Source organism: Anabrus simplex, chromosome 3 (genome assembly GCF_040414725.1).
Source record: "Anabrus simplex isolate iqAnaSimp1 chromosome 3, ASM4041472v1, whole genome shotgun sequence".
NCBI lineage: Eukaryota > Metazoa > Arthropoda > Insecta > Orthoptera > Tettigoniidae > Anabrus > Anabrus simplex.
This window is the reverse complement of record NC_090267.1, coordinates 100420023-100434383: the sequence shown is the minus strand read 5'-3', so window position 1 is coordinate 100434383 and position 14361 is coordinate 100420023. Positions and strand designations below refer to the sequence as shown.

Below are 14361 nucleotides of genomic sequence, written 5' to 3'. Positions count from 1 at the left end.
TTAAGGGAGCTAACATCTAGGTTACTGGCTCCAACAGATGAAGAGGTGAATTTTGCCACATATATTGAATGTGATGACAATGTTGCCATCTGTGAAGTGCAGACAGTAAACAAATTTCATGAACAGATAACTGATAAAGATAATAATGAGCCAGAACCTGAGGATGAAAATTAAAGCGGCGAGACCTGTACAGCAGTACCAACACATTTGGCAGAGGTAGAAGCTATGGACATGTGCGATGTTATGTATCATGTTTGCTTTAGCTAAGTTTCTTACATACAAGTGATAATGTGCAAATTACTCTGTAGATTTAAACATGTTTCTTTATTCTGAATAAAATTCTTTACCATTTTTGTGCATTTGTTTATTTTTATGCAAGTACTGACTAGCAGAGTTCATGTTTCTAAGAACCTTTTTCCTTGAGGTTTTACTATGTTGGTGTTTTTGAAATGTACTATTCATTATTCTTTGTTTTTATAATAACGTTTATGTTGAAACCTAACCTTAAATTTAACAGTGTGACTTTTCATTTTTTAAGCATATTTTTGGTCCCCACAAAAATGCCCTAACTAGTTTTGACTTCTTCGGTATATAAGCGAATAATCTGTGCACATTTCTTTTACTTCAAACTTTGGCAAAGGTGGGATGCAGATTTAAGAAAGAGGTTTGTAAAGTGTTTTGTGAGGAGTGTGGTGTCATATGAAGATGAAACATGGACATTAAGAAAGAATGAAAGATACAAAGTATTTGGAAAATTTTGTGGAGAAGGATGGAAAAAGTTAAGTGGACGGATACAGTGAGAAATGATGTCCTAAGAAGAATAGGAGAGAAGAAACACCTGGTGAAAATAAGGAAAAGGAAAATATCCTGGTTGGGTCACATACTATGTAGAAATTATCTTAACAGAGGGTGATGGAGGGAAAAATAGATGGCAGAAGAGGATGAGGAAGAAGGAGGTTTGGAACGTAAACAGATGCCAAGCATAGTAGAAGTTATGAACAACTGAAACAAGATGCTCAGGCAGAGAATCATGGAGGATGTCCAGCTGATACCCATCTCACAACAGATTCGCAGAAGAAGTGATGCAGATATTATTTGCATTGGGATTGGTACAGTGCTCCTGATGTACAGAAATCTGGAAATTGGCATTTTTCTGTCCGTCTGTAGGCAACTGTTAATAATGCTATTGGTTTTATGTCCTACTAACTTCTTTTATGGTTGCCATTGATGTTTTCACGGCCCGTACTTATAGACATGATATAGGCATAAGCCCAAAAGCCTCTATCATGTTCTTTTATGGTTTTTGGAGATACTGAGGTGCCAGAATTTTGTCCTGCAGGAGTTATTTTATGTGCCTGTAAATCTACTGATACAGCACTGATGTATTTTAGCACTTTCGATTAACACCAGACTGAGCCAGAAACCTGCCGACTTGGGCTCAGAAAGCCAGTGCCTTAACCATCTGAGCCACTCACCCCAGCTGTAAGGTACTCGGTTCCTGTCACAAGCGAGAAGCATGACAAGTACATGTCATTTGTGAGGCGTCAGTTTAAGTAGTAGCATGTGTTTAGGATGGCTGGTGTGAGTTATCATTATAAGTTGTTTACAGTTAAAGAAAAGCTTCATATTACTGAAGCATGTGAGATTCCCTACACACTTCAAGTGATAATACTGATTATTACTAGTCATAATTAAACTATATTCCTTAATGTGTAGTTCCATGGAGGATTTTACAAAACTGCTGCATGCATTTTACTTACAGTTTCTCTGACTCTACGTTAAACCTCTGAGTGATCTCTGCCATATTCTCAAAATACTCCTTTAGAACTTAGAAAAGTGCAATTTTCTGGCAAACTGTTCGAAATACAAATAAAATGCACATGAGCAATTGTATACAAAATTTAATTCTAAATCCTATATTACAGTATATATGCTTCTTTTGTCTATAAGACTAATGTTTACTTATTTTGGTTTCATCAGACAAAGCATGTGCAAAAAAAAAAAAAAAAAAAGAAACGCACACAGCACACACCCCTGGATTCTCAAGGTCCTCGGGGGGGGGGGGAAACAATTTACTGTAACTCGACTTTTTCTTTCACTTCAAGGTCTCCTTAAGAGATAGTAAACTATAAGCTTGCCAAATTTCAGCTGAATTGATACAGAAGTTTTTACGTGAGAGAAAGGACAACCAGACAAACATTTAGATTTATATACTAGTAAGGATTGTTTCAACTTACCCACACATAAAAGTGTGCACATTATAAAATGAATAGAAGTCAAAACATTATACTCACAATTTTGAGGACCATACGCCACCCACTTGATAAACATCAGGATACACATGTACAGAAACAGAAATGTCAAGAAGATGATCTGAGGGATGAACTCACAGAAGATGCTCATTGGCTTCTGGAAGTACCTGTAACAGACCAATCGTTTGTGATGCAAAGATTCTGCACAATTCTTAATCAAAGGACTTAAGAAATTCACACAAAATAAATTACGTATTTAACAAGGATAGTTTGGTTTTCTACCTCACATTAAAACTGCAATTCACTCCTGAGAGCCAGCCATACATACCAAAACACGTTGCCTACGCTATAATACAAGGCCTTGAAATGCACTCGTGGAAACGGGTTGCTTCCTAGTTCACCATTCAGCCGCTAGGATCGCGGACTTGCCCCCCTTGTATTTGCATGGCCGTATATGTCAATAAGTAAAGTATATCCTAAATAAATAGGACTGAATGTTTTTGCGAGTATTGACAGTACTTTATTTATAGAGCAGTGCTGCATTGGCTTGCATATGTCATTGAAGTTTCAAAACTTTCCTTCTGAGGGGCTTCTTATCAAGTTTCAAAACTTTCTCTCTTCTACTTGAGTGGCTCAAAGCAATTTCGTCAAACAGAGGTCTCAGAAATTTTCATAGTAGAAAAAGGTGGTTTGTCGCCTTTACACTTCCCACACTTAATTTCACTGTTGAACATGTCTTTCAAAAAAATAAACGTACACCTTTTAGTAACTCTCTTTGGGACAAGTACTGCGTAGCGGAAGCGACAAATTCCGTCGTTCAATTCAATGCAGAAGTGCCACAGACGATTTTCGGTATCTGGGGGCTCCTCGATCTTGAAAACGAATAAGACACAATGTTGGACTTTGAGTAGCTGGAGGACAGATATGTTCTAAACAGCCTTTACAGTCTGTTTTTTCTTTTGCCACACGAACCATAATGGCATTGTATTCCGCTTGGCGTCTTAGGCATCTGAAGAAGAGCTCGATGTCATAGCCCGTTAGGTTCCTCATCAATGCATAATGCAAATGTATACTTATGAGGTAGTTTACGCAGGCCACAGTGGACTGGGTAGTCAAGATCTATGCCCGATACATTTCTCTCATGATTCTCTTTTATTTTCTCTGAATGCATTTTAAGTTTCTTAATATATGACAGGAAATCATTAATTAACCAACTGAGGAGTTCATCTTCAGTACTAAAAGTTGCTTTTTTTTTGCTAGTGACTTTACATCGCACCGACACAGATAGGTATTATGGCGACGATGGGATAGGAAAGGCCTAGGAGTAGGAAGGAAGCAGCCGTGGCCTTAATTAAGGTACAGCCCCAGCATTTGCCTGGTGTCAAAATGGGAAACTTACGAGCTCGATAGCTGCAGTCGCTTAAGTGCGGCCAGTATCCAGTATTCGGGAGATAGTAGGTTCGAACCCCACTGTCGGCAGCCCTGAAAATGGTTTTCCGTGGTTTCCCATTTTCACACCAGGCAAATGCTGGGGCTGTACCTTAGTTAAGGCCACGGCCGCTTCCTTCCCACTTCTAGTCCTTCCCTGTCCCATCGTCGCCATAAGACCTATCTGTGTCGGTGCGACGTAAAAAGCAACTAGCAACTAGCAAAAAAAATGGGAAACCACAGAAAACCATCTTCAGGGCTGCTGACAGTGAGATTCGAACCCACTATCTCCTGGATGCAAGCTCACAGCCGCGCGCCCCTAACCGTACGTCCAACTCGCCCGGTTAAAAGATGCTCGTTTGTTTTCGTTCCTGAATATGTCCCATGTGAGGTGTTGCAGACGTTATGCGCATTGAACAATTTAATAAAATGCTCCATAAAACAAATGGCTTATTTTAAACTGTATTTTATGCTCTCAGGACAAAACCACCTCTATACTTTACAAACCAGAGATTGTTTCAGGGGAAAATACAATATTTTTAGCTCTTGCTACATTCATTTTCGTGAAATTTGTTGAGCAAATTATTTTCCTCGTTGGTTTTCTAATTTAAGATTTCTGACGTTGAAGATGCCTCTTAAATGATTGCCGGTCACGGTAGCATAGTTTAAAAAAGTCCAGTGACACATTTTGGGATCGCCCGTTTCTTATGACGTAACTCGGATCAAAACTTAGGAACATTCACTGGAAACTTGTGAAACGAAATTCCACTACCTTTAATTTCTCGTGAATAAACCATGACTGGAACTGCGAATGCTTAACATCAGACAAATACATAATACATTCACAACCAACTCAGTTAATGAACACGTTTAAAGGCGCGAGCCTGGTCGACAGGGGGCAAGATAGCGATCCTAGCGGCCCGGCATTGAACTTCAGTGTAACCACTTCCATAGCGTTTTACGGGCTCTATTTCCAGGCCTTGTATTATAAGGTAGGCAATGCCAAAACATGATTATATTTGGCATGCAAATTCCTAGCAGCTCCCCTGCAGTGCACTGCAGACTCACCACAGCTCAATGTTGTTCTGTGATGACCTCTATAAGATCAGTTTAAATCAATTTGAACCTTAGCATTAAGAATTCATGAGCTCGCATTTGGGCTTACAGCTCCAGAATTAAAGATATGAGCCAAATGGTTCAGGTACAGTTTGATTGGATATGTGAGACATGAATAAAATCCTGATGCCAGGTCGGTCTCAGCTGCAGGGGAGCTTAAAAAAAGGTGATTTCGAGGTATATGAATTGGTTCGCAATTAATAACTCTGAACAAAAGACATATGAAAATGGTAAAGATGTAGAAATATTAAGCATTTGACACCTTACATTTGCATAAGAAAATGGTCCAAACTCCCATCTTCCACCCAAAAATATAGCCATGACAGGGAAGGGAGCAAATTTGCAGTGGGATTCTTTTATGGAAAAACTATTGATTTCCTCATCACCGCCACCATTGATCCCTATTTATGGCTGTCACTCAGGTGGCAATTGTTTACATAGTCTTAAATGATTTCAAAGAAGTTGGAAATTTATCAAACATCTCCCTTGGTAAATTATTCCAATCCCCAATTCCTCTTCCCATAAATATATTTCCTACTTTTATAAACACCATTCAAGCTTATTTGTCTACTAATGTCATTCCACATCCCTTTGCTGACAGCTCGGATCATACCACTAAGCAGTAAGGTGACAAACTGCTCAACTAAGTTCTCCCAGACATTTTTGTAACACTATTCTTTTGTCTGAAATCACCCACAACAAATCTTCCTACTTTCTTTCGGATCTTTTCTAATTCTCAAATATAGTAATCCTAGTGATATTCCCATACACTGCAATCATACTGTAATTGGAATCTTACCAGTGACATATGCCCTCTCCCTCACATCCTAACTACAACCGCTAAATACCCTCATATGCTCTATTTACAATTCTGTTAATGTGATTACCCCAATGAAATGAATTTCTTGCCTAGGTACTTAATAGTTATCATGAGGTACTTCCACTACAAAACTGTAATTAAAACAGAACAGACTTTTCCTCTTGTTGAAAGTTGCAATCTGACTTAACCCTGTTTGCCATCATACCATTGGCTGCTCTCTATCTCACACTAATGTCGAGGTCATTTTGATCTCCCAATCCTGTATCTTATTTAATACTCTATACAGCATAATGCCATCTGCAAAAACCTTTATCTGCAGTTCGACTTCTTTACTTGTATCATTTATTCATATATTTATATAAGAAAAAATTAATAATAATAATAATAATAAAAAAGAAAAAAACTCCTTTGTAACACTATTCTTTGCCAACTGCAATTCTCAGAGTTCTACTTTCTAGAAATTTAGCCATGCTTTCAATCATTCTTTGGTCTAGTCCAACAGCCCTCATTTTCATGAGTAGTCTCCCATGATCTACCCTATCAAAAACCTTGGGTAGGCCAATAGTGATACAGTCCATCTGACCTGAATCTAAAATATCTGCTTTATTTTGCTGGAATCCTACAAGTTGAGCCAGCCAAGTTTGGGTTGGGAAGACTTGGGAGAAAGGAGACAAGCTGCTCGACTAAGCAGTATGTTGCAGGTTATAAATTTCCTTTTTTGTCCATACTGAAGATCTATTTGTGACACAAATTCTTATAATTTTGTTAATACCACCTATTTAAAAACCTTTTGAGATCTGGCTAATTGTATTATTTCAATGTTGCTTAACTTGTATGATTGTCGTTGAAACTTTGTTAACTATATTCATTTTCTACAGTTGATAATTGCCTATGTTATGAACATTTAACTTGTTCTCGATGTTGCTGGAGTAACATTTGTACAAAACGTATTGGCATTAATTTTATGTTGTTAATACGAGAATATTGTTCATGAACAAACTTGTTGGTGAATAAACATTTTCTAATGTGAGGTAGAATTTGAATGGTTCTCGTATGTTCCAAATTGGGCTTGTTGGTATATCTGTAATGGAAAATAAAAAATATATGTTTAAGGTTTTGATTATAATTCTGTATAAACTTCTTATCAAAAGAATCATCACTTACTTTTCTTTCTGCTGCATAATTGTCTAGTGTTACTCCTAGCCTCTTGAGAACTACTTGTTCTGTTTGCACTCCTTGTATTATATGAGTGTGGACGAGTTTACGTTTTGGCGGGGACTGGGAAGGGGAAGTGAACATAGGCGGTGCATTGATAGCTGCAGTAGATTGTGGAGGGGACTGCCTAGGAGAAGTAAGGGGAGGAGTTGAGTTAGTTTGCATCAATAAGCCATTAACTTTTGTCGGATTAAAATGTTTATAGAATTTATTTTTATCAGATTTAAGCATTTGTATTGTTGTTTGAGTCATCAGTCCATAGACTAGTTTGATGCAGCCCTCCATGCCACCCTATCCTGTGCTAACCTTTTCATTTCTACGTAACTATTGCATCCTACATCTGCTCTAATCTGCTTGTCATATTCATACCTTGGTCTACCCCTACCGTTCTTACCCCCTATCATTCTATCTCTTAATCTCGTCAAATTTAGCCAAATTGATCTCCTCTCACCAATTCGATTCAGTATCTTAATTCGTGATTCGATCTATCCATCTCACCTTCAGCATTCTTCTGTAACACCACATTTCAAAAGCTTCTATTCTCTTTCTTTCTGAGCTAGTTATCGTCCATGTTTTCACTTCCATACAATGCCACGCTCCACACGAAAGTCTTCAAAAAACATCTTTCTAATTCCGATATCAATGTTTGAAGTGAGTAAATTTCTTTTCTTAAGAAAGCTCTTCCTTGCTTGTGCTAGTTTGCATTTTATGTCCTCCTTACTTCTGCCATCGTTAGTTATTTTACTACCGAAGTAACAATATTCATCTACTTCCTGTAAGACTTCATTTCCTAATCTAATATTTCCTGCATCACCTGCCTTCATTCGACTGCACTCCATTAATTTTGTTTTGGACTTATTTATTTTTCATCTTGTACTCCTTACCCAAGACTTCATCCATACCATTCAGCAGTCTCGAGATCTTCTGCAGTCTCAGAGAAAATAACAATATCATCGGCAAATCTCAAGGTTTTGATTTCTTCTCCTTGGACTGTGATTCCCTTTCCAAATTTCTCTTTGATTTCCTTTACTGCCTGTTCTATGTAAACATTGAAAAGGAGAGGGGACAAACTGCAGCCTTGCCTCACTCCTTTCTGGATTGCTGCTTCTTTTTCAAACCCCTCGATTCTTATCACTGCAGACTGATTTTTATACAGACTGTAGATAATTCTTCGTTCTCGGTATCTGATCCCTATCATCTTCAGAATCATAAATAGCTTGGTCCAATCAATATTATCGAATGCCTTTTCTAGATCTATGAATGCCATGTACGTGGGCTTGTCCTTCGTGATTCAATCCTCTAAGATCAGACGTAAAGTCAGGATAGCTTCACGTGTTCCTACATTTCTTCTGAAGCCAAATTGATCTTCCCACCGAGCTCGATAGCTGCAGTCGCTTCAGTGCGGCCAGTATCCAGTATTCGGGAGATAGTAGGTTCGAAACCCACTGTCGGCAGCCCTGAAAATGGTTTTCCGTGGTTTCCCATTTTCACACCAGGCAAATGCTGGGGCTGTACCTTAATTAAGGCCACGGCCGCTTCCTTCCCACTCCTAGCCTTTTCCTGTCCCATCGTCGCCATAAGACCTATCTGTGTCGGTGCGACGTAAAGCAACTAGCAAAAAAAAAAAAAAAAATTATCTTCTCCCAACTCAGCTTCAACTTGTTTTTCCATTCTTCTGTAAATAATACGTGTTAAAATTTTGCAGGCATGAGATACTAAACTAATGGTGCGCTAGTTTTCACACCTGTCAGCACCGGCTTTCTTGGGAATAGGTATAACAACATTCTGCCGAAAATCGGATGGGACTTCTCCTGTCTCGTACATCTTGCACACTAAATGAAATAACCTTGCCATGCTGGTTTCTCCTAAGGCAGTCAGTAATTCAGAGGGAATGTCATCAAATCCAGGTGCCTTGTTCCTATTGTGGTCACTCACAGCTCTGTCAAACTGACCTCAAAATTGGGTCTCCCATTTCATCAGCATCAACAGCCTCTTCACGTTCCAGAACCAAATTATCTACATCTTTACCTTGGTACAACTGTTGGATATGCTCCTGCCATCTTTCTGCTTTGTCTTCTTTCCCTAGAAGTGGTTTTCCATCTGAGCTCTTAATATTCATACACCTAGATTTCCTTTCTCCAAAGGTTTCCTTGATTTTCCTGTATGCAACATCTACCTTTCCCAGGACCATACAGCCTTCGACATCCTTGCATTTCTCCTTCAGCTATTCCTCCTTAGCTACCTTGCACTTTCTATCAACTTCATTCTTTAATCGCCAGTATTCTTTTCTGCCCTCTTCATTTCTAGCATTCTTGTATTTTTGTCGTTCATCAATCAGGTCTAGTATCTCCTGAGTTATCCACTGATTCTTAGTTGATCTTTTCTTCCTTCCTAACATTTCTTCAGCAGCCCTACTGACTTCATTTTTCATGACTCTCCACTCTTCCTCTATAGTGTTTCCTTCAGCCTTTTCATTTAGTCCTTGTGCAACATGTTCCTTGAAACAATCCCTCACATTCTTTTCTAGATCCCATCTTTTTGCATTCTTTCCTTTCTTCAATTTCTTCAACTTCAGATGGCATTTCATGACCAACAAGTTGTGGTCAGAGTCCACGTCTGCTCCTGGGAAAGTTTTGCAATCCAACACCTGGTTTCTGAATCTCTGCCTAATCATAATGAAGTCTATTTGATACCTTCCAGTGTCTCCAGGTCTCGTCCACGTATACAGCCGTCGTTTGTGGTGTTTGAACCAAGCATTGGCAAGGACTAAATTATGATCAGTGCAGAATTCAACCAGACGACTTCCTCTTTCGTTCCTTCGTCCCAATCCAAATTCTCCTACTGTACTACCTTCTCTTCCTTGGCCTACCACTGCATTCCAGTCTCCCATCACAATTAGATTCTCATCACCTTTTACATATTGTATTAAATCTTCTATCTCCTCATATATTCTTTCGATTTCTTCATCATCCGCTGAACTAGTAGGCATATAGACCTGCACTATTGTGGTGGGCATTGGTTTGGTGTCTATCTTGACGACAATAATTCTTTCACTATGCTGGTCGTAGTAGCTTACCCGCTGCCCTATTTTCTTATTCATTATTAAACCAACTCCTGCATTTCCTCTGTTTGATTTTGTGTTGATAATTCGGTAGTCGCCTGACCAAAAATCTTGTTCTTCCTGCCAACGTACTTCACTTATGCCAACTACATCTAACTTTAGCCTATCCATCTCCCTTTTCAGATTCTCTAACCTACCACAACGATTCAAACTTCTAACATTCCACGCTCCGACTCGTAGAATGTCAGTATCCATCTTCCTGATGATTGCCCCCTCTTGTGTAGTCCCCACCCGGAGATCCGAATGGGGGACTAGTTTACCTCCGGAATATTTTACCCGGGAGGAAGCCATCATCAGTACATCATTCATACAGAGAGAGCTGCATGTCCTCGGGAGTTAGTTACGGCTGTAGTTTCCCGTTGCTTTCAGCCGTGTAGCAGTATCAACACAGCTAATCCATGTTGAGTATTATTACAAGGCCGTATCAGTCAATCATCCAGACTGCCGCCCTTGCAACTACCGAAAGGCTGCTACCGCCCTTTCGATGAACCATTCCTTAGTCTGGTCTCTCAACAGATACCCATCCGATATGGTTGCACCTGCGGCTCGGCTATCTGCATCATTGGGACACGCAAGCCTCCCCACCGCGGCAAGGTCACATGGTTCGCAGAGGAGGGCATTTGTATTAATTCCGGTAATTGTACTAAGATGGGGTTCTTTATTTAAATTTCGTCATTTAGGTTTTCATTTTTGTTGTATTTCTGATCTAAATGAATGTATACGTTTTCCAATTCCGTGATTTCTTTTCCTTTTTCTACTCTTCTTAAAATTCTTAAATCCCTTTCAATAGTTGTAAAACTTGTCCAGTTTCTAGCATCTGTGCTCCCATTGCAGAATGTTTCTTGTGATTTGCTGCATTTACATGTTCGAGATATCTTATCATAAAGCTCTGGCCAGTTTGGCCAACATACGAAAAATTGAATTCTGCACACGCAAGCCTATATATTCCAGATCCTTGATATTGATTACTATTTATATTAACTTTATTGTGATTGAAGAAAATATTTGGTTTGTGTTTTGAAGGCAATGTTAATATCTCGTTTTTTGATGGTATTAGTGACTTGGTATATAGCTGGGTTAGTAAATGTAAAAGTTGCAACTTTGGATTTCTTATTTTCATCTGATATGAGATTTGTGGCCAATTTTATTTTATCTTATTAATGATCTTGTTAACCATCTCTATTTTATAACTGTTATAGAGTGCCCAGTCCTTTATGAAATTAAGTTCTTTCTTTAAACTCTTACTTGTTAGTGGAATTTTTAGGGCTCTATAAACCAAACTCAAAAATGCCGCCTGTTTGTGAGAATTAGGGTGGAGTGACTCGTTTTTAATAGTTATTGGAGTAAATGTCTGTTTTCTATAAATCTGGAAATCAAATTTATTTCCTGCTCTCTTTACATTTATATCTAGAAAACTTAGCGAATTGTTACTTTCATCTTCTTTAGTGAATTTTATGTCTAATTTGTATCATAAGTGGTATGTTCCGAGCTGTCAGTGGAGAGATGGCGTGGAATGACATTAGTAAACCAATAAGTTTGAGTGGTGCCTTCAAAAGTAGGAAAGATCACAATATGAAGATAAAGTTGGAATTTAAAAGGACAAATGGGGGAAAATATTAGTTTATAGGAAGGGGAGTTAGGGATTGGAATAACTTACCAAGGGAGATGTTCAATAAATTTCCAATTTCTTTGAAATCATTCAAGAAAAGGCTAGGAAATCAACGGAAATTATACGGAAGTATACATCCGGGTGTTATACGTCCAGTCACCGTATGTCCAGCTACGTCTGTAGGCCGAGATGACTCATTTGAACAGAAATGTTGATGAATATGGGATGAATCACTAACTATGCACAGACTTAACTATTTCTTCGTTGAAATACTGTATATTATCTTAAAGTATTTATTTTCTTAAAGTAAATTTACAATGCTACCAGTATCCTACTGACCACCTAAATATCAATTCTGATGCCTCACGTGGGGTACCATTAAAATTTTCTCTCAGCCCAAGATTATGGAACCATAATGGGGACAAAGTTATGCAAGGATCAAAAATGTGAGAATTTTTTAATTTGCTTCAAACTTACTTCTGAATCTAAATTCCAGCCCACGATTTATCAGTGAATAGAAAATCTTACACCCTACACAGCAATACCACTGGTAAATTTATGACAATAAGGCCAGAAGTTACATGGGGTATGAAATTTTTTAAATTGTCAAATGTTTCTAAACTTCTGCTTGAGTTATCTATATAGCCATCTGTGTCACTGAGCAACCACCTAGATAAATTAGTTCACAATAAATATCAATAACGTTCTGGGGAGACACCATATTTTATAAATTCCAGTGCATGGCCCTGGCTTTCCTTGCAATTTATGGTATTTGCTAACAAAAGTAATAAACCTAAGGGCAGGTTGGTGGGTCCCTAGCCTTAGTATTGAAAATATCACTTTTGCACAAGTAATGTAGATAAGATTTATATGATTTACCTTTTGAAATAATGTTATTTTGGCTGTGTGGCAGGGAAGCAAGTTTTATCTACACTGACCAACATAAAGAATGGACCACCCAAGAAATATAACATTCTAGTGGGATAATTTTATACGAAGCATTTAATTTGGCAATTACTTTTATTTTCTGAATAATGGGTGTATGGTAAACATTTCTTCAGAGGAGCCATGACGACACCTCTGAGGCATGTACTGCAGCTTTGTTGAAGTCTGCGACTGTGTTGAGTAAGGTGGGCCAATACAATAATACACCACGGCCAGCTATTTTCAATTATTATTCAAATCGGCAATTGTCAAGGATTGCTAACACACTTATGCCCATTGCGACAGTTTACGGACAGATTCTGTGGAATAAAGATGCCACTCGCTCAGGAAGAAATTGTAAAGGCCGTAGCCTTGGTAGATGGGAAAAGCTTACGCTACACAGCAAATGCTCTCGGGGCATTGTACAGCAGAGTTCAATGTTTGATTAAACATTTTTGGGAGTTTGGTACTTATAATAGAAGGCCTGGGTCAGGACCCAGACGATGTACGTCACCAAGGGATGCCAGATTTCTGGTCCTATGTATTTTGCAGGACCATCACACTACAATGGTTCAGACCAAAAATTGCCTCACAAATGTCCAAAATGTTCACGTAAGTGAGAAAACGGTAAGATGAAGACTATGAGGAGGCCAGTATGGAGTTAAGAAATCTGCCTCAGGACTGAAGCTCTCGCGAGCATACAACACAGCACAACTAAATTTTGCAAGGTATTATCAGGACTAGACTACGGAACAGTGGAGCAAGGTTCTTTTCTCAGATGAAAGGAGATTTGGCTTCAGGTCTCCAGACTGCTGAGAAAGAGTCTGGAAGAGACAAGGTGAGAGGTACCTATTCGATTATTGTTTGGTCGGAGGAGCTATACCAGATGAATGGAGAGTTGCTATTGTAGCCCCTGTGTATAAAGGAAAGGGTGATAGACAAAGCTGAAAATTACAGGCCAGTAAGTTTGACATGCATTGTATGTAAGCTTTGGGAAGGCATTCTTTCTGATTATATTAGACATATTTGTGAAATTAATAACTGGTTCGATAGAAGGCAGTTCGGTTTTAGGAAAGGTTATTCCACTGAAGCTCAACTTGTAGGATTCCAGCAAGATATAGCAGATATCTTGGATTCTGGAGGTCAAATGGACTGTATCGCGATTGACCTGTCTAAAGCATTTGATAGGGTGGATCATGGGAGACTACTGGCAAAAATGAGTGCAATTGGACTAGACAAAAGAGTGACCGAATGGGTTACTATATTTCTAGAAAATAGATCTCAGGGAATTAGAGTAGGTGAAGCTTTATCTGACCCTGTAATAATTAAGAGGGGAATTCCTCAAGGCAGTATTATCGGACCTTTATGTTTTCTTATATATATAAATGATAAATGTAAAGGAGTGGAATCGGAGGTAAGGCTTTTTGCGGATGATGCTACTCTCTATAGAGTGATAAGTTACAAGATTGTGAGCAACTGCAACGTGACCTCGAAAATGTTGTGAGATGGACAGCAGGCAATGGTATGTTGATAAACGGGGTTAAAAGTCAGGTTGTGAGTTTTACAAGTAGGAAACGTCCTCTCAGTTTTAATTACTGCGTTGATGGGGTGAAAGTACCTTTTGGGGATCATTGTAGGTATCTGGGTGTTCATATACGGAAAGATCTTCATTGGAGTAATCACATAAATGGGGTTGTAAATAAAGGGTACAGATCTCTGCACATGGTTATGAGGGTGTTTAGGGGTTGTAGTAAGGATGTAAAGGAGAGGGCATATAAGTCTCTGGTAAGACCCCAACTAGAGTATGGTTCCAGTGTATGGGACGCTCACCAGGATTACCTGATTCAAGAACTGGGAAAAAATCCAAAGAAAAGCA

At 38.8% G+C, this 14361-nt stretch overlaps 1 protein-coding gene across 4 annotated transcripts in view; it reads right to left on the bottom strand.

The window, feature by feature from the left end:
• LOC136866028 (V-type proton ATPase 116 kDa subunit a 1) overlaps nucleotides 1-14361 on the bottom strand; it is a 338604-nt gene that overhangs the window by 60575 nt on the left and 263668 nt on the right. For all 4 annotated transcript variants that reach the window (XM_067142636.2, XM_067142639.2, XM_067142638.2 and 1 more), the window contains exon 12: nucleotides 2295-2419. In XM_067142636.2, coding sequence (XP_066998737.2) covers nucleotides 2295-2419 — 125 coding nt within the window. The remainder of the gene's footprint in view (nucleotides 1-2294; nucleotides 2420-14361) is intronic.